Source organism: Caretta caretta, chromosome 10 (genome assembly GCF_965140235.1).
Source record: "Caretta caretta isolate rCarCar2 chromosome 10, rCarCar1.hap1, whole genome shotgun sequence".
Classification (NCBI taxonomy): domain Eukaryota; kingdom Metazoa; phylum Chordata; order Testudines; family Cheloniidae; genus Caretta; species Caretta caretta.
The window spans coordinates 71,710,992-71,737,053 of record NC_134215.1 but is presented as its reverse complement, the minus strand read 5'-3'; the positions used below and the strand labels follow the sequence as shown (position 1 = coordinate 71,737,053).

Sequence of the window (26,062 nt, the reverse complement as noted above, 5' to 3'; positions counted from 1 at the left end):
GCAGTACTCTGAGCCCACACTGTGCTGGTTATTTGTCCTGAGTGAGTAATGAGTCATCCTTACAGAATCATGGTTAGCTGCCTCTCTATTATCCGCCGTGACACTGCACAACACACCTCTATCTGTCTCTGCAGTGCATTTCCCTGCTGCTTTAGCAGTGCTGAAATGACTAGCCAACTGGCTTCTTTTTGCCATGATTATGTGTGGACATTTTATTATTCAAGTTCCTTCGTGTTGGAAGGAAAACGAATTGTTACTGGTGAATTGCTAGCTGCAATAATGGTGAACGGAAGGGATTCATTCAGCAGTGTCTTCATTCATGCCCTGAGGCTTTTCATCTGTGTTTCATTTCATACAATCTAATGCATTGATATCCCGTGGCAAACTGAGAGCTTTACCTTCTATGCTCCTTGGACTAACTGGAGTGGGATCACCCCACGGCTCACGCCAGCGAACCCCCCTCACTAGCCCAGGAGCAGCACTGATGGGTTCCATAAGGGGCAGTAAACAGTCCACCTACTGGCCGGAAGGATGGTTTCCCCTATGGAAAGAAATAATGCAGTATTACACAGTGATGGCCCAGAGCACAGAAGGAACACCCAGATCAAGTTGTCAAGCCTTTGATCCGAAAGGTTCCCTCCTCACATTCATGGAACACAGGAAACTCAAAGAACATCCAATCAGTTGTCACCCCATTCTGGACCTACCAAAACACATCCAAATACCTAATAACTACATATTGTTCTGCACTAAATTACTTTCAGTATAAACATTTGTTTTTTCCTCGCTATTCTGTGCATTAAAGGCACAAAGATCAAGGTGAATTGTGTAATTAATCACCTCCCCTGCTCTATGTGAGTGCTCAGATGCACATATAACAGCCCTCTGAGGGTATGTCTACACTGCAATTAGACACTCATGAATGGCCCAGGCCAGCTGACTCAGACTCAGGGGGCTTGGGCTGCAGGGCTGTTTAATTGCAGTGTAGACATTCCTATCTCTGGGACCCTCCCAGTTTGCAGAGTCCTTGAGCCCGGGCTGCAGTCTAAGCCTGGATGTTTACACTGCAATTAAACTGGTGTGGGCCAGCCACTGTTTTTTTATTGTGGTGGAGACATAGTCCTAGAGACTGGAAGGGCGTGCCATCCCTACCCTGCTTCTAACTCAGCATAAACACTTGTGATCTGGTCCAAACTCAGTTCCTGGCTGTTATTTGTCTTTATTGTTAACTTAACAGCAAACATAAAACTCCATGTAATCTTCTTCCTGAACCTGGGTGTTCCTACAGTTTTTCCTCCGTCCCCAGTTCCTTCTGCTTCAGAGAAACACTTTTGTATTCGTAGGTTGGAGTTAATAGGATGCACGCACTTGGGCTGCCTGGGTGTCAACAGAATAGCTCTGCATCTCTGTGCAGGGTCACAGCACGTGAACACCTTTGGATGCCAGCCATCCTGAAATGTGAGGATTTGTCCTGGTTTCCTCAGCCCGCTCCCACTTCCAGTCTTGCAGGTTAATGAAAGAGCCCTGAAGTTACTTGGGGATGTTGCATGGTGCTAAGTGACATCTCATTGCACCACCATGACACAGCATCGTTGCAGTGACACAGCATCACAATGCGGATGCGCAAATGTTGAAGACAGTTGGGCTGTTCCTAGTGTGGAGACTTAAAGGGAGGACTGGGAATTAGAGCTAGAGAAAATCCATGTCCTTCTAACATAGTCCTCATGATCATGAGCAATAGTCTTACTGGAGATGCCCCTTTCCTCTGATTTCTTGGGATCTGTCTCACTGGAAACACAACACGAAAATCTGTCAAGCAAAATGATGGGTTCCTATTTTCCCTGTTCTGAACATTCAGAGCAACAACACCAAACCACCATAATACAGAGTCTCTTTTTATCCTTCCTTCTTGGCAGTAGTTATTTATAAAGCCCAAGATGCTGTGCCTGGTTGAGACTGTCCCATGCTGGTCAAAGGCATCCTGCTTTTTAAGTATATCTACTTCCCTTTATAGATATTCTTACCCTGTGTCAGTACTGCCTTCTGTTATTTGAATGTGCAGTGAATGGTGATTCTGCTTTCTAAATATCAAACACAATGTGTCCCTTTAGATTTTATAGCTCACTGTGCCCCAGGTGTTGTTATTATCGGTCCTGACATCATTCACTCGCTATAGTGGGTCCTGTCTTTCCAGTTATCTGTAATGGACAGGAGATTTTGGGTCATTTTATCTTGAAATTGCAGTAACATTTTCTCTTTAAAAAGTGACTTGTTTCTCTCTCCCTCTCCATTTCTTCCTCTCTCACTCATTTAATCTCTTTCACTTTTTGTTTATCCCCATATGTCTCTTTCCTTCGTGTCTCTATTTATATCTCACTCTCTCTGTATTTTTTCTTTTCCTCTCTTCCTTTTTCTTTACCTCTCGCCTTCTCCATTTCTTTCTCTGTCTCTCCCTTTCTATCAATAGGCCTGATCCAAAGGCCCACTGGAGTCAGTGCAAAGACTTCAGTGAGTTGTGGAGTGGAGCCCGTGTATCTGTCTGTCTTTCATAAGAACGGCTATACTGGGTCAGACCAAAGGTCCATCTAGCCCAGTATCCTGTCTTCTGACAGTGGCCAATGCTGGGTGCCCCAGAGGGAATGAACAAAACAAGTAATCATCAAGTGAATCTCCCCATCAGTCCTCTCCATACAGTCAGAATCCACTGCAGTTAGAAGCCAAGGTGCTTAATGGCTTTCTTAAAGAGAAAGATGGTTTAAACCAGTATAGCAGACATTAAGTACCTCTGCATATGGGGTCTGTAGAAGAAGGCTCGATGATACTTTGGTTTCTGTGATTGCCCATCTGCATATTATGTATCTAGCCAGGGTAGGGCCATGTTGTTTTCTAAATGTATTACCAAGAAGGTAGGGTCTTTATGACCCGCAGGTAGGCCCGCAGGTAGGACCTCAGAACTTGCTGCTCTTGAGCTCAGCATGAGTAGGCTTAGCATCTGTGGCCATGTCACTTCTTATTCCCTGGTTTCATTTTTCTGGCTGCTCATCTACTCGAATATTTCTGGGATGCCTCAGGAACAAAATCTGTAGCGGCTGCCTAACAGCAGACCCTATGATTGGTGTGTTGTGAGGATGGAGAATGAACTTGTTCAGATCTACCTTTTCCCATAGCACCTGCCCTTTTCTTATTTATCACGGAGACAAGAGCTAACTCAGCACTATGTTGGGGCAAAGCATATTTGAGAGAGCACAAGTGATTGTCTTCATAGGAAGTTGTGGCTACTGGAAACTTTCTCATGTCATGTGTCATTGTGCAAACTCCTTTGCGTTATGCCTTATATCCATTCACAGACACCTCCATAGTAGGAACAGAGGATCTCTTGTTTTCAAATGCCTCCATATCCTCTGTTGTATAAGTTTTCACCTGTGCTTTCTCATGAGTCACATTAGATACCCCTTCTCCTCTTACAGCCTCATAGTACATTGGGGAGGAGTGTTTTTTTTCTTCAGCAGTGGCATGAGCACACAGTTATCACAAGGGGGAGCAAAGGAGAAATGGTGCCTCTGAGACTGTCTTCTTTCCCACAGCGTCTTCTGGTAGCTACTCACTTCCCCTTATCCAATGGCTCTCTCTAGACCATAGAGATTCCCCAGTGTTTAAACCTAGAAGAGCTAAAAGAACATGGATCTAAAGCCAATGCACAGCATCAGGTTTGTGAACAACAAAAGTGTGTTTACCAAGGATTTAATGTATGGATAACACATACATTAAATCCTTGGTAAACACACTGATTGAAACTCTAACAAATAGCTGAATTACAGCTAACCTGTACAAAGACACATAGAGCAGACTTTTTTTTTTATGTTGGAAATTTTTCAGAGGCAAATCTTTCATTGTTTCCGTTGAGTTCCAGATAGTCCTAGCTAAGGTGGCAAGGACTCTTGCTAAGGAAAGAAGACACAAAGCATTTACAGCAAATCTAGTAGCGTGGAGATGCAAGGTAATGAACACCTTTGATCTGAGAAGTGAATTTCATTGAATCCTGGCAAACACACAAAAGCCAGTCTTGGCTTCCCACTCCTTTTATTTGTTATCAGTACTTGAGATCAGCTTAATATTTTACCTTCACCCTTGGCTGCCTAGCATAAGGGACAAAGCCCTTATCTGCAAATGTCATCGGTAGTAGGAGTGGGAGAGAAGAAAGGAAGAAAATAGGGAAGAGAGATGGCATGAAGCAGTCACTGAAGTAAACGGGCTTTAATGGAAAAAAAGAATCAACGTTTCATAATTTAATTAAAGTTTTGCAGCAACCCAAAGGCAGTGAATATGGACTGACAGGCAATAGTGCTAATATTTAAAGATGGATTAAAAGAGCAAAGATGGTAATGATTGAAAAGAGGAGACTGAATTCCACTTTCCCACTCCTGTCCCCATGCACAGGCCCTTATTGGTTGGCCATGTGTTGTTTTACACACTCATGGCATAACCATCACTTTGTTACTAACTACCAGGGAGACGCACACTATCCATTGAGAACAATTGTACTGAACAAGGGCTTCTGGATTTTTTTTTTAAAGCAGTTGTACTAAATTTAATGAGATAACAATAAGCATTCACCAGGAGGGATGTAAATATGGTGAGCTCAGATAATCCTGAGCTCGGATCTAAGAAAAGCCCTGACTTGTATCAGTGCAACACAATTTGTGAGTTGCAATCTTGGTGAGAGTGAAACCTTCGCAAGGATGTAAGGATGTTCTGAACTAAAATGAATTCACTGCAGGAGGGTTAGCTCAGAGCTGCATATTTGCACTGAAATATACAAAGTCTGCTCCACCCAATCAAACAGCTTAAGCTCCTTTTATTTGTTATCAGTACTTGAGATCAGCTTAATATTTTACCTTCACCCTTGGCTGCCTAGCATAAGGGACAAAGCCCTTATCTGCAAATGTCATCGGTAGTAGGAGTGGGAGAGAAGAAAGGAAGAAAATAGGGAAGAGAGATGGCATGAAGCAGTCACTGAAGTAAACGGGCTTTAATGGAAAAAAAGAATCAACGTTTCATAATTTAATTAAAGTTTTGCAGCAACCCAAAGGCCCAAAAGCCCAAAGCAAGGCCCTGTGTACTCTGAGGCACAATGGGACCAGACTCCATGGCAAGAGCTACTAAATTCTGTGGTTTTGTGTTACATTCTCTCCTTGGATTTGGCGAGCCACTCCCATTGATAGAAGTGGTTGGGAGTTTTTCATAGAAATGTTTTTTTTTTTTCAATAGAAAATGTGATTTCCATTTAATTGAAATATTCTGTAAGAAAAATGTCAATTTTGCAGAATGTTTTCCGACAGAAAAATTGAAACAAAATTAGTGTAGAGGTGGTTTGACATTAATCTCTGCATCTGCTTGAGCCGCTTCTGTGCCTCCTGGAAGTAGTAGTTCAATTGTATCATGCTCCCCTTGTTCTTTATGAGCTGGGCTGCCCTGGTTGGACTTCATCTCCCATGATGCACTGTGGTCATGGGACTCCCTTCACACACCATGGTGGCTTGGCTAGAGGAAGAGACCATGGCAGCTCAGGCAAACACAGATTATTGTTGACACAACCTGAAATGAAAGGTTTCTCTTTGGAGAAACTGAAACATTTTGCTTAGCCTGAAAATTTCGAAACCATATATTTCAATATTTTTAAATTCAATTTCTTTTGGAAATGTTTATTCTGTGAAAAGAATTGATATTTTGATTTTCATGTTGATTTGGAATAAAAATAAATATCAAAAATATTGCTGTTTCCAATGGGATGGAAATTCTATTTTTTTTAATCAGTTCTACTCATTGACTTAATTCAGAGTAGCAGCCGTGTTAGTCTGTATCCGCAAAAAGAAAAGGAGGACTTGTGGCACCTTAGAGACTCATAAGTTTATTTGAGCATAAGCTTTCGTGAGCTACAGCTCACTTCATCGGATGCATTCAGTGCAAAATACAGTGGGGAGATTTATATACACAGAGAACATGAAACAATGGGTGTTACCATACACACTGTAAGGAGAGTGATCAGGTAAGGTGAGCTATTACCAGCAGGAGAGCAGGGGGCGGGGGGAACCTTTTGTAGTGATAATCAAGGTGGGCCATTTCCAGCAGTTGACAAGAACGTCTGAGGAACAGCAGGGGGGGGGATAGGGGGGTGGGAATAGTTTTACTTTGTGTAATGACCCATCCACTCCCAGTCTTTATTCAAGCCTAAGTTAATTGTATCCAGTTTGCAAATTAATTCCAATTCAGCAGTCTCTTGCTGGAGTCTGTTTTTGAAGTTTTTTTGTTGAAGAATTGCAACTTTTAGGTCTGTAATCGAGTGACCAAAGAGATTGAAGTGTTCTCCTACTGGTTTTTGAATGTTATAATTCTTGACATCTGATTTGTGTCCATTTATTCTTTTACATAGAGACTGTCAAGTTTGGCCAATGTACATGGCAGAGGGGCATTGCTGGCACATGATGGCATATATCACATTGGTGGATGTGCAGGTGAACGAACCTCTGATAGTGTGGCTGATGTGATTAGGCCCTATGATGGTGTCCCCTGAATAGATATGTGGACACAGTTAGCAATGGCTTTGTTGCAAGGATAGGTTCCTGGGTTAGTGGTTCTGTAGTGTGGTGTGTGGTTGCTAGTGAGTATTTGCTTCAGGTTGGGGGGCTGTCTGTAAGCAAGGACTGGGCTGTCTCCCAAGATCTGTGAGAGTGATGGGTCATCCTTCAGGATAGGTTGTAGATCCTTGATGATGCGTTGGAGAGGTTTTAGTTGGGGGGGCTGAAGGTGATGGCTAGTGGCATTCTGTTATTTTCTTTGTATGGTCCATGGGAGGACATGCCACTCAAGGAAGAATCTGGATCTTATTTCTTCATGGTCACCTGCAAATGGAGTGAGTGCCACCCAGTGCAACTGGTGACTTTTGTACGGTGATATCACTCTTCAGAGGTAGCCTGCTAGCAATACATTAAACACCCAGGGGGCAAATATGGTTGTTACTCTTAGCAGAGTTGCCACTGTCAAAAAAATGAGGAGGGGTGAGGCTTGGGTTAACTTTATGTGAAGGGCCACTAATAAACATTATACTGGATTGCCAAGTTTTGAGCTAGAAGTCTTTCAGCAGCAGTTATCACACCAGCAAATTCTGGCTTCCAGGGTGTTAGCTATTGCAAATGTTTTACAAATTGCAGAATGAGTAGCAAGGGAACTGTGAATTAAAGGGAAAGGGGAATTCAGGTGACAACAGCAAAACTGGAATGGATGTTGTGATGTCACCAGAAACCCCAAGATGGCATCAGAGCCTTGTTTTTCTACATTGTGTGTATATATACATATATATGTGTGTGTGTGTGTGTGCGTGTGTGTGTATAAAATATAACACGCTCTGTGGATTCTACTATTTCTATTCCCCTTTTCCTCCTGTCAGACTCCCATTGCTTTGGCTCTTCTCCAAAGGCTCTGAATAGACTTTGGAGTCTCTTCCCTCCAAACATTTTCTATGAAGCACTGATGGGGCTGAAGGTGTGTGCAACGCAGCCTAACTGGTTAAAGTCTTGCCTGTGAATTTTGAAATCTCATTGATACACACATGACGGTAGTGTGTTTCTGCATGCTGTGTTGTTAGAGGGCTGGAACATTCGGTGTAGTGGGAGAAATGGTGGAACATGGTATCTCCTGTTAAAGTCAGACGGAGTTGTGTGGCTGAAATTCCATGTGATGTTTAGAATACATACCTTCAAGCACACTCCAGCTCTCGTTTACTAAGCTAACAGTATGTCTTCTACAGTAGATGCAGTTGATTTGAATATGATAGGTCTTATCATGAATCCAGATCTAATGGAGGGCCTAAACTTTATCAATGCATCACAATTTGAGAATTGCAATCTCAGTTAGAGTGAAGCCTTTGTGTAGAGTGAGGATGCTTGGAACTAAAACAAAGTCATTATAAAGGAGATCACTCAGATCTGCATAATTGTACTAAAATATGCAAATTCCCCTCCATGCAATTAAACATCTAGCACAATTTATTAGCCAGTGAAACAGAACCAGAGAGGAAAGTTTGACTGAGCTAAGGTAAAAGTCTCTTTGGTCCAAACCGTGAAGTCCTTACTTAGGTTTTACTCAGCCCTTACAGTGAGGTCAAATTCCCACTATAGCCAATTGTTTTTTATAACAGTGATGTATAGCATAAAGATCTTATTGGTTCTTGATATGTGTTTGAGATGGTTGCATTTCTCATGAGTGGAGAAACCATGCATGAGATATTTTGCTCATCCCATGCAGGTGCCTATAGATTTTCAATAGGGCCTGACTGATTTTCCAGTTCCAATGATAATGACTGATGATTGGGCATTCCTATGCCCCAGGTTGGCTATGGAAAACCCACCCTTTATACCTCCATAGACCATGATGGATTCTGTATTTCACATCAGACTTTAGCAATGTTTTAGAGAGTTTAAAAACAGAGTATTAGTCCTGTTTAATATGAGTGCATGTGTAAATCAAAACTGCATTAATTACCTAGAATCTAACTGAGCAGGCCCTGCAGGGAAATGAAATAGATAATTTATTCTTTGCAGAATCCTCTAAAATAAGCTTCTGTGGAGTTTTAGTTCGTTCAAGCCCATCTCTGAAATCTAGATATATATCTATGAATTAGCATCACAAGCCAAGCCTGCCCTAGTATAGGGACTATCCAGAAACAGCAGACATTTTGAAACCACTGAGTTGTTTTGTTAGTTTAATTGGGGTGTGTTTTGTTCTGTGATTCCAGCCACCGGTGCTCCTTGAGTGGGGACGACCTGAATAGACAGTGGCTGGCTCCCAGCTGCCAGCTCCATCCAACCATTTACCACACCAAGGGCCTCCTCTACTACCTGTGCAGCGTTGGCCGGGCTCCGCTGGTGAGTCATTTCCGTCTTCCCTTTTATTAATACCCCTGCACTGCTCATTTGTTGCAACCTTCCCCAAAGACTCCTGTTCTGTATAGTTCAGGTCTAAGAGAGAAGGGGTCTGGGGAGATCTGGAAACATTCCAGTGCTACATTACTCTGGAAATGGGGAAGAGCTTGGAGACCTTCACTTCAGGGGATATTTTATTGCCTATCAGCCCTTCTAACCAACAACCCTATGCCCAGTCTGGAGAGCACACTGGTTAGGGGGGAAAGTTTAAGGTTGGGAGAGCTGAAGTTGAGATGTAGTTTCGGGAAGTTCTGTCCCCAAAATCCATGCTATCTGGGAAAGCAGAGCACTGAAGTAATAAATTGCCTGATGAGAGGATGACAATTTTTATCTACTTGGGATCCCCTAAGTATTTTAGAGGGTTCCTGCAAAGTTTGCTGTGCAGGCAGGCAACTTAGTGCAGCATTTAAAGCAGAGGACAGGGAATCAGCAGATCTTGATCTGATTTCTCAGCATGCCACTGGCTCCCTGAGTGATGTTGGGCAAATAACCTCGTCTCTCTGGGCAAAGTATTCTCCTTTGTAAAATGGGGATTACAATGTCCACCTTTCATAAAGCTCTTTGAGTCTTCGGATGAAAAGTGCTAGATCAGTGTGAAGTATTATCCATCATTAGTGTTTTCTTCAGACCATTCCTGGTGGAGAGGGGAGAGAGTTTGCAAAGATGTCATTGCAGGATCCAGTGCAATAGGGCTGAGCTCAGTTTGGTCTCTCCTTGAGATCTCCAGCCCACATCAGAGCAACTTGAACATGGATGGCAGCACAGTAACCAGCTCGAAAAGGGAATAACTTCTGTGCTTCTCTGTCATGGGAAGGGAGTCTCCTCTTCTCCCCTTTGGCTCAAAGCCCTCAGCATGAATGTCAGCAAAGAGTGGAGAAACCTCCACCAGACCAGCACTCAGACTAGGCTTGTGATGAGTAAACAAAGTATTTCGGCTCGTGCTCCAACAGCCCCTAGTGGGAAAGGAAAAGATTTATGTGAACATGACAAGTGGAATGCTTGTTTAAAAATATAAATAAACATTAATTAGCCATAAGCATGGCAGCGTGCTCCGGTTTCCAGCTGGGACCATCTGAAAGGCAGCTGAGGAACAGCTGAATACTAAATGTTGCTCACAGAGTAACAAAGTCATGGAATGGGCCATTACGTCATCTTCCACCTGCCTAGTCTGATATAGGATATTCAGTGTCGTCGGCCACACTGTCATCTTTTACATACCTCATCTGATTTAGTCCCTGTTTCAACACGTCATTTTATCATGTGCGTAATTTTATGCACAAGCTTAAGTCCCGTTGGTTTCATTGCTTTGCTGAATCAGGGCCAAACAGCTCATCCTGTTCCCACTGAACTCAATGATCATTTTTGCCATTCAATTCAATGGGAGCAGGATGTTTCATAGTTAGCAGCTAGCCAGTAGCTTTGGGTCTCTGGAAAGCTCAAAACTCATCCGTTAAGCAGAGACTTAAGCAGCTCTTTCCAAGCCTCGTCTCTAATAAGAGCTATGCAGATGAGTGGAGAAACTCTTGTGTTGACTTTATGGAGGAGAATAGTTCCTGACTTTTCAAGCTGGAGACACACAGTCCCCGCAATTGCACTGCACATGTGTATCCCTGGTTAATCCTCTAACTGGGCATTTGCATATACAATCATGGTAACGGCATGTGCATTTTGGCATGACAAGGAATGCCAGGCCTGAGTGTAAGTGCCTGATTTTCGAAAGCCCCTGGTAGAGATACACTAACGATTGATTTTGTCAGTTCAGTGGCTGAACCGGAATTTTTTTATTGTGCGTCGAACAAAATGTTTCAGGTTTTTAACCTTTTATTTTTAAAATGCAGTAAAATTTGAAACAAAAAGGTGTTTCACACTGAAAAATCTGAACATTTTGCTTAGAAAATGTCAACACGTTTCTATTATTTCAGATTTCTTTTCAGTTTTAACTGAAGAAGTTTGGTGATTTTGACCTGAATGCACTAAGTGTTTTGGTCGACCTGAATCTGAAAAAAAAAAAAGAAAAAAATGTTAGTCCAAAAAATATTGCCCAGCTCCAGTCTCTGGTTCCTCCTCTCCTGTGGTTCAGGTACTCAAGCTAGTTCATACGTAAGGATTTTGCACTGATTTTTTTAAAGCTTAATACTCCAGTCACCAGCGACTCAAATCCAATTGATGGGTCCCTTGGCCTCTGGGAATAGTCTAATTATTTTGCACTGTGGAATTCCTTTTCTGCACATTTGTCAGTCAAGCCATTTTGGTGAAAATTTGTGTTTTTTACTTTTGTGGGGGAAAAAAATTCCTTCTCTGCAGGTGGCAAAAACTCATGAGACCGCTGCAGCCCAAAAGGATTCCTGGTCCTCTACGGGGCTGGGATAAGTTTTCACTCTGCCCAGGGTCGCTGACCAGGAGAATATGGAGAAGGGTCCAAGACCTTGAGGAAAAAGTGCAAAGTGGTTTGAATACCACCAAACGGATCTAATGCAAATTCAAGACGGATCTTCAGGCTGCAAGAGCCCGAGGGATAGGGAGAAACAACCTGATGGGCAGGGCGAGTCACAGGGGTGGAAGATTCCCCTTGTGCGTCATGAGCGGAGTCCAATGGAGGAGGCTAACAGTCTAACAGCAGGCAGAGATGAAAAAAGTCTGCAGCTGTCCTGACAGTGAAACTCCCTGCAACTGGGGGGTTTCCGTCATAGGCCAGAATGCTGGAGCTCCGCTGCTGGAGACATTGACACCTGGGAGAGTTGAAGGACACCCAGCCCCCAGAAGCTTACTTTTGAGTTAGCTCGCAATCATTTTCAGTGGTGTGGTGCTTCAATGGGCTCTCTTAATCTAATCTAAGCTACTTTCTCATTCTCATTCCCTCTTATTCAAATATATTTTATCTATCTATCCTTTCTTCTTCTCTCTAATCTGTGTCTTTATCCTGTGCTTATCAATGTGGTATCTAGGTCCTGAGATTGGGCCCATACACATTGCAAGTTGTCAGTATTCTTGAGTTTAGGAGAAGCTATTGATTCCATCTTCTCTCTTGCTCTCAGCCTGAAGTACACGAGAAACGGATTTTTCTCTGAATTTAAAGAGCACATTGATTTAAGTTTACACACATTCAAAAATACCTTTCCCTACTCTGAAAGTAAGCTATGGAGCCAAGTTAGTTGATAGCCAAATGGTTTTTCTATGAAGTGATTTGGTCCCATTTATGCTGGTGATGTGTGAACAGTTTCTTCAAAGCAGGGCATGACATCTTGAAGGAGAAAGGGACAGAGCTTTAAAGCTAATAGTCTTTCAGATCAGGCCAACTGCTTTTCCGGTAGAAAACGGTATGCTAACTGTGACTTTCTCTTCCATCTTCAGCTAGGAGAATCTCACTAGAACAAAGAGCAACCTGGTGTGTGTCTTCTCTGCCCTCTACTGTATGGAATTAGAATAACACAGCTGTGTGTCAAAAGCCATCTATTGCTAACAGCAATGGGAGGCTTTACGTTAGCTCAGTGGCATGGCCCTGTGGTTTTGAAGCAACAGGATCCACATTGTGTCCATTCTGTCACTGTGAAGTTCAAGTGGCCCCTTGTGTTCAGCATACAGACAGCTGTGGCATCCAAACTGGGCATGAATTTACTACACTATTTTGTATTTTAAGTGATTAGAACCTTCAAACCGAAAGGATCTCAAAGCACTTTAGAACCTATAAACACACAAGTCCCACTGGAATGCAACCCCTTCTCAGGAGGAGATTGGCAAACAGATGGAAGAACAAATCTGTAACAAGGAAGCCAAGGCAAATGCCATCTCTAAGGAAAAGTCCCTCTGGATTTTAATGTCCATGCAGTGGGGATAGGACGTTGGCATTTAAGTCTCATGTGAATGACCCCTTACTAATTTGATTTAGGATTGAATCAACCCAAGAGGGTGTTCAACCAAAAAATCTAGGTATTGAATTCCTGGGGCTCACACTACTAAACCAGCCCCTTCACCTATACAGTTATCACAAGGTCTGATGGGCTCCCACTAGGACAGGGCCCTGACTCCTCACGTTAGCCTCTAACGTAAACCCTCTGCTGCCTGCAAACCCTCAGTAGCCCACTTTATTTTAAGTGCTCTCCTACAGCATATCTGAACCCCTTATGCCTAACAATCTGTCCCAACTTGTATTTAGCTCAGACACTCTGGTTACCTTCCCCAGACCTGAAGAAATGCTCTGTGCATTCAAAAGCTTGTCCCTTCCCCCAACAGAAGTGAGTTCAATAAAAGCTATTACCTCACTCACCTTGTCTCTCTTTAATTTTCTCAATATTTTTCATTTTTGACACAATTGCTTATTTAACATTTCTGGTTTTAATTTTCCTTAATTTTGTTTTAAACATTGACAATTTTCATTGGTCCTCTAATCTCAAGGCAGGGGGATTTCAACATCAAAACCAAAATTTGGGAGATAGAAAAAAATTCACTTTTGAAAATGCTGATCTTTGAAAATATTTACAAAAAAATTGTAAAAAAAAAAAAAAAATCCTGTGGAAAATTTTGAAGAACAGCAAAGAATCGGCCCCTTTTGAAAAAAGCCATCTGTGTAACTGTTGTGAAACTTGGTTTCTGTGTTCTGACCAGCTGTCCTGTGCTGTCAGCTGACTCTCCCTATGAGTCTACTGCCAGAGACCTGAATGGGAGAGTGCCCAGGGTGGGTGTGCTGGGATGAAGGTGGGGCCATGAGAAAGGGTCGGCGGGAGGCAGAGATACTGCAGTGCTTTGGCTCCCTTCTGAGCCCCGGAAGAAATTACAGATGAGTAAGACATAACTCTTCCCTCACCCTCTAGCCCTGCTGCTTCATGGCTCCTACCACCAAATGTCCTAAAGCCACAATCTGAGCCTTTATCATTCTTAGAAGCCACTGGGCACTGCTTGAAATTGATTGAAATGCAGTATTGCCACCCCAAGTGCAATGAGTCTAGCCCCCGCAACCATGATTATATTTAGTGATTGTCTTTTTATTTGCCTTCTGGTGTCACATTTTCAAGATTTTCTCTGGGGCCACGAGGGCTAGAAACTTTTATTTTTCTCTCTCTCTCTCTTTCTTTTTTTAATGAAAGCTGAGAGTCGCAGGGAATAAATTGACTCTGGCAGCCAGGGTTGTAATAAAAATACAGTGAGACTTGTGATAAAAGTGTGAGAGTTGGCAAAAGTGAGTATACTGCCAATTCTTACCTTGGACTTGGATAATTTCTTGAGGGGTGAGAAGGGTGGCACGTCTTGGAGTCTGACTGTGCTGCATGAGTTATACTGTCCTGGCTAGAGAAGAGGCTGGTTGCCTCTTACTCCCATGGTCATTCTCTGTCCGCTCTTAGATGCCTCAGTTAGAGCTCTGCTATCAGGCTACAGAGTACAGCACCTGGCTTCTTTCTTGGCTGAACCATGAAAGAGACCCCTGTGATAGAAAAGGTCGGACTGTCAGGGGGTGATAGGGAAGTGTTGTAAAGTCACAGGAACCTGGGCGGAAAAAAATACCCATGGAAATCACACAATGAAGTGAGTTTAATCAAAATGAAAACAAGTTTTCAATGCCTTCTGTACAACTTTCAAATGGAACTGCTCATAAATAGCTACAGTGGTACTGACCCTGCTGCCGTTGGAAGCTAATGGAAACTAAAGGGGATAAGGCTCTGTGGGCAGTTACTGCAGACAGTCCCACAGCAATTAGTGTAGATGATAGTCTTGCATTGATGCAGGTGGGCAGGAATGGATCACCTAGCAGGCCCATTTCAGTCCTACCAGTTAGGATTCATCTGTGGGATTCTCTAAATGCAGAATGATAGGGCTATCACCGCTCAGCAATGTTGTTGTCTGACTAGCTGAATATCCCTTAGTGCTTTCTAATATGTAAAATAATATTATGAGAAGATAATGTATGTGCCTTTTGCATGTTAGTAATATGTGAAATTGGCAGGTAATTGATATCCAATTGAGCTTGGAGTTCTGCTTCAAAATAGGATGGAAACTATAAAATCCTCTTTGATATTCATAGGAATAAATTCCATGTAGTACCTGTGGTTAACCTAAACTATGGCTGGATGTTGCTGATAGCTTAGATGAAACACTAGCTGGAAAAGTGTCTCTCTGTTATTAAAGGAAGTAGTAAATGCAGCCATTTGGATGGGGCCATTTTAGGGTAATTGAAAACATCGCAGATGGAGTTACTTCACAGTGTATGGGTTACATATAGCTCTGCAAAATATGTGCGCAACCTGAGCGGGCTGCATGTCCAGGGTCTGTGCAAAACTGGGTTTGTTTAATTGGAAACGCTGCTGTTTGTGGATCGGCATCCTATTTCACAGCAGTTACAGTCCTCCCCTTGCCTTCATCATCTAGTGAGAATGGTGTAAATAATGCAGTGGACTCACTGCTGGGAAGCAAGCTGATCTCCATGTGTCAGGAATGCGAGCACAACACTCTGGGGACAGGCAAGCGTAGGTGCAAGCGGTGGAGTTCTGCAGGCGGCAGAATCAGGGAATGGACAGGACATGGGCGAGCTTTGGATAACAGACCACCCGTGTAAGTTGTTACTTGGGACGCTACATTTAATTAGCCAGATAATTAGGGGCTGGTTGAGGGCAGCTGTGTGTGGTTCATGCATATTTACATATTAACGCACCACTCCCAATGTGTGCAAGGCTGGGCTACTTTAAGGGGCTGTCAGAGGATAGCTGGCCCTTTGAAGGGGTCAGGGGCCTACCTCTGACAGGCTTCACAAGGGAGAATGGGGCAATTTCAGGTTCACCTGGGATTGGTTAACTCATTGAGTTACTGAGAGGCAGTTAATTAGGGAGGGAAGCACCTGGCCAAGATAAAAGGAAGCTGCTCCTGGGGTGTCTAGCTAGGGGAACAGAGACTCCTGGGGGAGAGAATAGTTCCCAAGATGTAAGAAGAGAGGTTTCCTATGGTAAAGGCTTCTCATGGGGAAGGTGGTGAGGGGGTTCACCAGCAAAGGAAACCAAGGAAGAATGCTCCTGGGTAGGAGCATTTCCAGAAGGCAGGGACCATGAATGCTGAGTCTCAGAGAAACCTGGCTCCCATGAAAGAATTCACCAAGCAACAGCGGAAGCCCTAGGAAAAAAAGGAATGCTATGCTGTCCTGAGGAAGGATTGTCATGGTTTGGTCTCTGTGGGTACTTTGGCCCGAAAGGAGAGACCCTTCCCCAGCTAGTCACAATAAGTCCCTGGCTCCAGAGAAGTGTCCTGGCTCATGAAGTCCTCACTGGTAAGGGACCTTGGGCATAACTGAGGTTGACACACTAAGGCTGACTCAGCCGCTTCTCCCTCCAGCTACAGAGAGATACAGACTCTTTGTGTGATGTTCTGCCTTTGGAGTTGAATAAACTAAACCCCTGAAGGGATGCTGTTCAATATACAAGACTCATTGGACTTATTAAAATCCTCACTCTCAGAAACTGAGGCAGAGATGGAATAGCAAGTGCTGTACCAGACTGCTAGGGGGAGGACCCCCATTCAGGGGCCTATGAGAATTAGGTCCCCAAGTCCTACTGAACTAGTCTCCTTTGAAAATCTCAGTCATACTGTGTATAAAAATTGTTCATGCTTTCTTTGTATCCTCATTGCCTGCCCTTTGTAGGCTGCATGTTGCCATAGGGCTCAATCCTGCGAGGCGCTGAATACTCTGGCTCTGATGCAGCAAAGCCCTTAAACATGTGAGTAGTTCCATGTCTCCCTATAGTTTAGCACAATGGAGTTGAGTAATGGCTGGGTCCCCTGGACACCACTTTATGAGAAATAGTAACAAAGTCGTCTAGTGCTGGACACTGGAAGGAGGAACAATGTTGGAGGTCTGGCTGAGGGTGACATGGGTTCGGTGGCCTGGTTGACATAGCAGGGACAGCTGCATAAAACTCTAGTGAGGATAGACGTTAACATTGTGTCTTTGTTTGCCATACTGTTAAATCCTGGCTCCTCACTGGCTGAAAACATACCTGTGATGAGACATAACAGCAGGTGCACAACTACTTCCACCCTGATAGTAGTGTGCTCGGGTGTTCCATGCATGATCTGCATTATAAACTGGGGAAATGCTTCTCTCACTTAATTCCCTGCTATTGCACCTGTGTGCACCAGGTGTCAGCAGTACTGCTGTTTCATTATGGATCTGAGAATATGCTCCTAGATTGGCATGTCCAGGACATGCCAACTTTCTTAGGGCTTGTCTTCTCTGGGAACTTGCATTGGAAAAATCCACCCCCCTGCCCCTCAGACAGACATGGTTATGAAACAGAACCAACTAATTACAGTAGTAATAATTCATTCCAGTAGAGCCAAGCAATCCTAATCAAGGATGGGGGTCCTATTAAGCTAGGTGCTGTACAGACATGTAACAAGACAGTCTGTGCCCCAGAGAGCTTACAATCTAGGTGTTAAACAGGAGCCAGCAATTGGATGTTGGTGAGGGTTAGGTTACAGTAAAATAGTTTACCTGAAAATCAGAAGTTGCAGTTTGCTGCTTAACTAATCAGTGCCCGAGGTAGCAATCTGTAAGCTTTGTTGCAGAACTTGCTGTTAAGGAGAGATTGAAAGAGGATAAGGTGGTGAGTTTATGAAGTTTGATGTGTGGTTTTTCATTCATGGGAGGAAGTGCGGAGGTGGTGATGAGAGAAGCAGACGTGGGCAGTCGAAGCTGGACTGGCTGGCATCGCTGACAAACCTAGTGTGCAAATAATTGCATCCTGAATGGCTGCAGTTAAATTCAGTAAAACTTAATTGTCTTTAACGGGCCAAAGGTAAATAAATGATCAGGCAGATAAATATACTGGGTGAAATCTTGGACCTTTGAAGTCACTGGCAAAACGTCACCCACTGTGATTGCACCCACTGCTTATTTCTTCCTCCATCTTCCTTCTTCTGTCTGACTGCCTGTCTAGTCTGAAGTTTCTCTTTTAGTGGTATCTGGATGCTCCTCTTTGCTTTCCAATTGGCTTATCAAAAGTGAATAAAACTTTGCTGGAGCACTATCTTCTTCTGACCATTTTGAATGATGGCTTAAAAAGAACAATTGCTCTTCTTTTGAAATTCCTTTCCTTATTGGATTTTCCAGTATTTCTGATGAAGACATGGAGAATATATATAACAGCAATGCATATCTCACTGAGCATTATGATTGATTCTCCGGGCCTGGGTCAGTATTTACCTCGTAGGTCAATAAATCCTGATTTTCATTTGTAGAAGACTTGATATGTGCTTATAAAGACCATCTAAAATTCCACGGAAAGTGGGAATATGCTGAGCGCCTAGCTACCTGAAGACTGATGCTAAAGAGATTGATTGATTAGACTATGTAAAATAGGTCACTTACTGTGCTTTGGTTTATAGGGATATGTACAATGTCCTAACAATATGCAATAACTACTAGTGTAATAGCATGGTTGTATTTTTCTGCAGATTACATAGTAAAGACTTTGAACTTAGAGAAACCAAGATTAATTGCCTGGTAAGGTGCAGGTTTTAGACCTCCAGAGGATAATGCTGAAGTTTAGAAGTAGAAGGAATTTGACAAACTGCCCTTTGATTGCATCATAAGATGCACGTATGATCCTGAGCTGCCATGGAATCATTACAGTGATGGGACACAGTTCCTTGTGTTTCAAACAAAACAACATAACCTCCCTCTCTTCTCTGAACCTCCAGAATCAGGTGGACTGGCAGAGCCTAGGAAGGCTGATCACAATTGATCAACAGCATATGGTGTTCATTATGGGCATGCCCCATAGCCCAAGAGCCTCTGAGGAGCTCTAAAGAAAGGGTGGTTCTTTAGCAACTGGTCAACTCACTACTGTCACACATTGCCATTGGAAGGGCTAGAATCCTTCCTGTTTTATGGTCAGTGTTGTTCCTTTTTCTGATCTCCAGGTATTCTGCGACTATCACGGCCACTCCCAGAAGAAGAACGTGTTCCTCTATGGCTGCAGCATCAAGGAAACCTTGTGGCAGGCAGGCTGCACTGTCAACACAGCAGTTGTCACAGAAGATGTTGGCTACAGGGTGAGACTTTACATTACAGTACACACCTACTGTGCACTCGTGCACGCACACACAATTGACCTGTAAGATCATACTCAGAGTCGTTATGGTTTGCTGTCAAACTATATCTAGTGAGATCCCATGGGGTCTGGCCTACGTCTGGTTTGATTTAGTATTTTCATTAATGATTTGGATAATGGCGTGGAGAATATGCTTATATAATTTGCAGTTGACATCAAACTGGGAATGGTTGCTAGAAATTTTGGGGACAGGATTTTGAATTCAAAATGATGTTTGGAAAATAGTCTGAAATCAACAAGGTGAAATTCAGTAAAGACAGGTGCAAAGTAAGAAGGAAAAATCAAATGCATAGCTACAGAATGGGGAATAACTGGCTGAATAATTGGGGAGTAGTACTTCTGAAAAAGATCTGGGGGTTATAGTGGATCACAAATTGAATGAGTCAACTGTGCTGCAGTTGCAAAAAAGGCCAGTATCATTCTGGGGTGTATTAACAGGAATGTTGTATGTAAGACACAAGAGGGAATTGTCTTGCTCTATTCAGCACTGGTGAGGCCTCAGGTGGAGTACTGTGTCCAGTTCTGGGCATGACACTTTAAGAAAGATGCAGACAAATTGGAGAGTCCAGAGGAAAGCAACAAAAATGATAAATCTGATCTCTGAGGGAAGGTTAAAAAACCTGGGCATAATTAGTCTTGAAAAAAGACTGAGGGGAGACCTAAAAACAGTCTTCAAATATGTTAAGAGCTGTTATAAAGAGGATGGTGTTATATTGCTCTCCATGTCTACTGAAAGTAGGGCAAGAAATCATGTGTTTAATCTGCAGCAAGAGCGATTTAGATTAGATATTAGGAAAATCTTTCTAACTATAAGGGTAGTTAAGGTCTGGAATAGGCTTCCAAGGGAGATTGTGGAATCTTCATCATTGGAGGTTTTTTCAGAACAGTTGGATAAACACCTGTCAGGGCTGGTCTAGGTGTCCTTGGTCTCACTTCAGTGCAGGGGGCTGCAAGAGGTGATAGCTTGAAGTCCCTTCCAGTCTTGCATTTCTATGATTAGGGATGGGCCCAATCTATGAAGTTTGGAGCTGGGTGTGAACTTCCCCAGAGTCCAGAGGAATGCATTCCTGGGAGGCTGGACCCATCTCTAAAATCTATATGCACTGAATATTAGCAGAAGTATCATCTTAATGAACATGCCCCCTAATCAATGGCCACAAACACTTGCCTACCTGGGCAGCTACCTTTTTGTGTGAGTAAACCACACACATGCATAACATTATTCATTTAACCCTTTATGTACCATATAATAATACTGGTAAAAGGCCACAGGTCATCTTGCCCTGTTGAATTCAATTGCTTTATTGTTAAAAGCACCATGTCAAAATAAAAATCAAGAGTCTGATTCACCCCTATGCTACTTCAGTTTTACCTCAGCATGGCTTCATTGAAACCATGGAGTTACACATGTGTCAAACTGGAGTGATGTAGCATTGGACTTGACCCTGTATTTTTAAATATTATAACAGGAATCAGCAACCTTTGGCATGCGGCCCGTCAGAGAAATCCGTTGGTGGGCTGGGACGGTTTGTTTACCTGCAACGTCCACAGGTTTGGCCGATCGCAGCTCCCACTGGTAGCGGTTTGCTGTTCCAGGCCAATGGGGGCTGTGGGAAGTGGCGGCCAGCACATCCCTTGGCCTGCGCCACTTCCCGCAGCTCCCATTGGCCTGGAACGCAGCCAGTGGGAGCTGCAATTGGCCAAACCTACGGACACTGCAGGTAAACAATCCGTCCCGGCCTGCCAGCGGATTTCCCTGATGGGCCGCGTGCCAAACGTTGCCGATCCCTGTACTATAATGTTTAGTGTAGAGAGCACCCCCATGAGTAGATGGTGCTATAGCTTTATCTTAGTATTAAGTGTGTGTTTCGTTGTTCTGACCCGAGGTTTTAACAGGATGTTCAGTCCTGCCTATGTGTGCTGGACTTGTTACTTGCAGTGTCCCAATAAATCTGATTCGGTAAGTGAATATTAAAATACAATTCCCTTCAGTGTTTTTCCTGTGACAGGATTCTTAAAATAGAACCCATTGGAAACTCCTATTCTCTTTAACAGACCATTTGTTTCCCATTTGTAGTCCATTCCTGTTAGAAAGTGAAACTAGACTAGATTATTTTTGCTCTGTGTTTAGTTAGCCTCGCTGTCTGGTTCTCAGGCACCAGCATCTGATGGCTGTTGGTTTGTAGTTTTTGACAGTTCAAGGGAATGAGTAATATTTAAAAATTCCCCATTTTCAATGAAACTTTTTAAAAGTGTCTTGAAAATAATTCTGTTTGTATGAGGGAAGGAGAGTTGTCTAGTGGTTAAAATAGGAGACTGGTACACAGATCTAATGGGTTCTAGTCCCAGCTCTGCCAGATTTGTGTGACTTTGGGCAAGTCCCTTCACCTCTCTGTCTGTTTCCCCATCTGAGATGAAATTATCTCCAATTATAGTTTTAAAAATTAATTTTTACAAAACCTAAATTGTAGTCCAAAAGTGGTTTAAGAGGCATAGGCTAGTGAGATCTGGCATAGAAGAGGTTATAATGTTCTTGTATAGCTCTGCACTGTTGTATGACTTGTACCTCTCCAGGACAATCTGCAACTCCCTCCCTTCCTTTAGGATACCACATCTTCCTCATTTATCTTCAGGCATCATCCAAGGAGTATACTTTCCCAGAAGGAAAGTGCTCCAGCACTCCTTGCAAGATCTTCGTTAGCCAAATCTCCCTGTTTCACAAGTGGAGGAGAGAGAGCGCTCATAGTCAGCACCACTTTTGAAGCTGGGTTCTGTTTGGATTTCAGAAGCTTGAGAAGCCGGGGGAGAATCAACAGATATACAAACAGAATTCAAACATTTCCTTCAGGCATCCAGAGTGTGTCCAGAATCTGCAATTAATGAATCCAGAGCTAGCCTCCACTGCCATCCAAGAACGTGCTGCAGAGGCATTCTCCAGCCCACAGCTTGCATGTCTGTTCCCCAGATGATAGGTCTTCATAACTCCCTTAGATGGTACCATACAGGAAGTTATTCTGCTAAATCAGAGAGATTGGCATGTGGCTGCAGGATAAGGCATTGAGGTTTGGCTTTTCAAAGCAGAGTAAGTGAGTTAGGTGCCCAAATCCCATTAAAAGACAGTGGGATTTGGATGCCTAATTCACTTAAGGCTTCACTGATGGGTGTGTCTATACAGCAAGCAGGATCCCATGGCAGCGAGTATCAGAGCCTGGGTCTGTGAGCCTGAGTCTGGGTAGGTGGTGATGGTTGGTGGTAGTTGTATGTACAGAATTAATGTTAATGAGGAGATCATCTAAACAGTTAGGCCAAAAGTTTGTGGTTTCTCTAAACATGTTTTAGAAAACCTAAGAAGTCTTTTTTCCCCTGCCAGTTAAGCCAAATATTCCCCTACTCAGTGTTGTGAACCCAAGCCTAATAAGACTGAGCTATAATAGTTCAGAATCAGACAGTAAAACTGACTTCTAAACGAAGTGAAATGGACTGTTAAGATTTCACCACCCAAACTGAACAGAATGAAAAGTAAATGGTGGCATCAATGGAGAGGGTCCCCTTTGTAGGAATCTGGTCAATTCAACAGTTTAAGGTGGTGACAGTTATACAGGCAAAGAAAATGTGCCCTTTATTTTAATACTGTATGGGCCAAATATACACCTGGTGTAAATGGTGCTCATTTACATTAGCATAGAATTTGGCCCATAATTTCTAATTTGGTGGTCCAACACTCTTTTTATTTTGGGCGGGGAGAGTGGGTGAGGAAATGCACTTGGCTAGAATTGGGCCTTTGGATATGTGTACAGCTGCCATTAACGACAACGAACCCACTCCAAGTGGGTGTTTTTATGGCACATTGCCTCATGGGAGCTGTAGTTCAGGCCCCCATTTTCTCGTATGGACTGGGTTCCCTGAAGGATTATATTTCTCATGCTGCAACACACACTCCTCTAACCAAGCTGCGTGGTGCATCATGGGAGTTATGACTACAGGTGTATCATGAGAGATACAGCCAGCCAGAGAATCTGGTTCAGAGCGGGAGCCTGGCACATCAGGCTACCAGATGAAGTGTTTCAGGTCAGTTCAACAAATAAAAACTCAGCCTTTTGATTCACGAATGTCAAAATGTTTCATTTCAATCGAAAATCTGAAAATTCAGTATTTCAACTCTTATTCCCCATTTGAGACAAAAACAAACAGTGAAATTTTGGAATTTCCTAGGGGATGGAAATTCTTGAATTTTGCTCAGATCTATTGGTGCTATGTAAATAATAACTACGTAACTCTATATCTAATTCATGTTCTTATTCTTGTTTGATTCTTTTTTTGCAGACCCTCCCAAAAATCCTGGATAAAGTGGCACCTGCATTTGTCATGAGCAGCTGTAGCTTCCTGGTGGAGAAGTCACGTGAATCAACAGCACGGGTAGTAGTGTGGCGGGAGATTGGTGTGTTGAGGAGCTACACAATGGAGAACACCTACTGTGGCTGCAGCCATGGGCTCTACAAGGTGAGTACCTATGTCTGGGAGCCCATTCCTATCCTCTCTTCTCTTATGGAGCTCACTTAGATTTGCAGTGCAGGGATGAGCAGTTGTGTAATGGTGGGGTGCTGTTTTCTTGCTCAGGAGCCTTTGATTTCCTGAGCCCTTCAGTGGAATGAACTCTGAAACATTTCGCTATAATTTCTTGCCCTGAGAGTAGAATTGCCTCCAAGTTTGTACTATAATATTACCATCAGACCTCAGTCTGCTGCCTACAGTGATATGCTATTGTATCTCCTATTTTGTAGCCTCATTCAACAGTAAAGGAAACAAGGCCTGATTCTTCTCACTTACCCTAGTGTAAATCAGGACTTATTCCATGAAGGCTATGGAGTTATAGTGGTGTAAAACTGCTGTAAGTGGGCCTGGTTCTCCTCTCACACAATAAATGTTTCTTTGGTGTTCTGAACAAAGAGGGGTCTCCTTGTAATTTAACTAAACCGAATTTACTCTGTCCTACAGAAGCTATATTGGGGCAATCAGGAATTCCGGAGAGATGGATGCTGCCTCTCCTTATTAAACTTTGAACCTGATCTGAAGCTCCGTTTACAGCAGTTGTAAGCCTGCATAACTCCACCGGTGGCATGAGACTGGTGTAATGGAGTTCTGAATCCGGCGCTGTGGCACCAGTGGTTAGCATGATGTGATTAGAACGATTTGACATCTGTGCTATGTATTGTAATCTTATTGTTGGCAAGGGATTCCCACCAAACCAGTGGGAAATAAAGCCATCATATAAATCATGAGACATTCTCAACTATATTTCGAATGACACCCACAGCTATGGAGGGGAATGTGTACTCCACTGCTTGCTCTGTTGCTTACACCCTGCAGGTGTAGCCTAAGTAAAAGACCCTGTGACAGTGGGCTCTGTCAAGCCCTGTCCTTTTTAAGGGAAGCTGATGGGCTGATTGTTTTAGTTTACTCTGAGCCTCCCTAGCTCAGAGAACACCAACTGTTTCCCCTGCTGCTGTCTGTAATGACTCTTTGTACTTGCTGAAGAAACTCTCTGCATCCAAACAAAACATACAACCTTAGAATTTGTTCCTAGAGTACAGACATCAGCATCCACTATCAAATAGCTGTAAGATGAAAGAGCATTCTGGGTAATGTTATGCAAATGAGAACACCAGACACGCACGGAGCCATTATTATTTAGCACTAGACGCACTGTAATGAACTCATCCTGATCATGTCAGGCCCATGGGAATACCCAGGGCTTGGCCTTATAAAGATATTTCTTCTGGGCTACCTCTAAGAAAACTGTAGCTTTCTGCAGGTCTGGGAGGAAGTGGTGGGTTTGGGTCAGTCAGGGGTGCTAGTCTCTCTGAATCTGTATTGCTCTAATATCGTGACGTGGGGCTTAAAGGAGTGCTATACCAGAGGGAGTAGTGTTACTGATTCAATAGGGACACTTTTCTTTCTAAGTCAATACTGATTGTCATCCCAAACAGCATGAAGGGGGTACTCATGTTTGAGTGTTGGCTATGTGTTTTGAATGAGACACACACGCTCTGACCACTTGTGTCTGTTAAAAATCTTGTGGCATTTTTAACAAGAGTAAGGTTATTAACCCCAGTAATTATACTCTGCTGGTCTGAGCTCTCCGTTCAGTGTCAACTGGTGGATTCTTCCTCTCCCAAAACAAATAGGGAGTGTTGCTAGGGCAGAATGGCTGCCATGTTTCAACCCATTTCTGTCGGAGGGGGTCAGTGTCCCTATATGCAGAAGTGTTAATAAAGCAATTAGGGGTCCTAAAGGTCCTTCAGGATAATTACTAATTAATTATTTGTAGTAATACATTGCAAATTACTCTCTGAGCAAAGGATCTCAAGGATTTTGCAAACCTTATACACTAACAACTTTGCCCTCCAGTGAAGTGTAGCTAGGAGGAACTCAGCAGCTGCTTTAACAGTACGTAAGAATATAGAAGTCCAGGGCAGGAAGTGAAGAAATAATTGCAGAGAGAATTTAAGGAAAGATAATATAATTACCCAGATTGGCCAGAGCAGCACAACTACCACCTCCTTCTCCTAGGAAAAGTGCTAATGGATTTTTAATAAGCACCAGAGAGCAGAATTTTCATCCTACATTTTATCCAAAAAGACAGTGGATAGTTAGATACCAGGATGCCAAAACTCCTGTTGATTTCAGTGGGGCCAGGATTTCACCCAGATACCTCTAGCAATGCAGAGTGCCCTAGCACCATACTGGGGTATCAGACAGGATCATTATCCACTGAATCACTATGCATACCAGCTGTATGTGGTCCTTGACCCAACACTGCTTAGTTTGTGGGGTCTGATATGATCACAACTTGAGGTGGTAGGACAGTAATGTGAAAAGCCCTGTATAAATGTTGTATTCAGTGATTAGCTTCAGTGCATTTCTGTTGTTTTCTCAATGTCTCTTCTCTATTTTGGAGGTCTTAAGGGATACACAGAAATACCCAGTGTTGCA

The 26,062-nt window shown here is 43.1% G+C and overlaps 1 protein-coding gene across 1 annotated transcript in view; it reads left to right on the top strand.

Annotated features, from left to right (window-relative positions):
- Nucleotides 1–26,062, top strand: part of AGBL1 (AGBL carboxypeptidase 1) — a 390,925-nt gene that overhangs the window by 206,249 nt on the left and 158,614 nt on the right. The window contains exons 19-21 of the mRNA XM_075133176.1: nucleotides 8,792–8,921; nucleotides 18,879–19,010; nucleotides 23,393–23,569. Coding sequence (XP_074989277.1) covers nucleotides 8,792–8,921; nucleotides 18,879–19,010; nucleotides 23,393–23,569 — 439 coding nt within the window. The remainder of the gene's footprint in view (nucleotides 1–8,791; nucleotides 8,922–18,878; nucleotides 19,011–23,392; nucleotides 23,570–26,062) is intronic.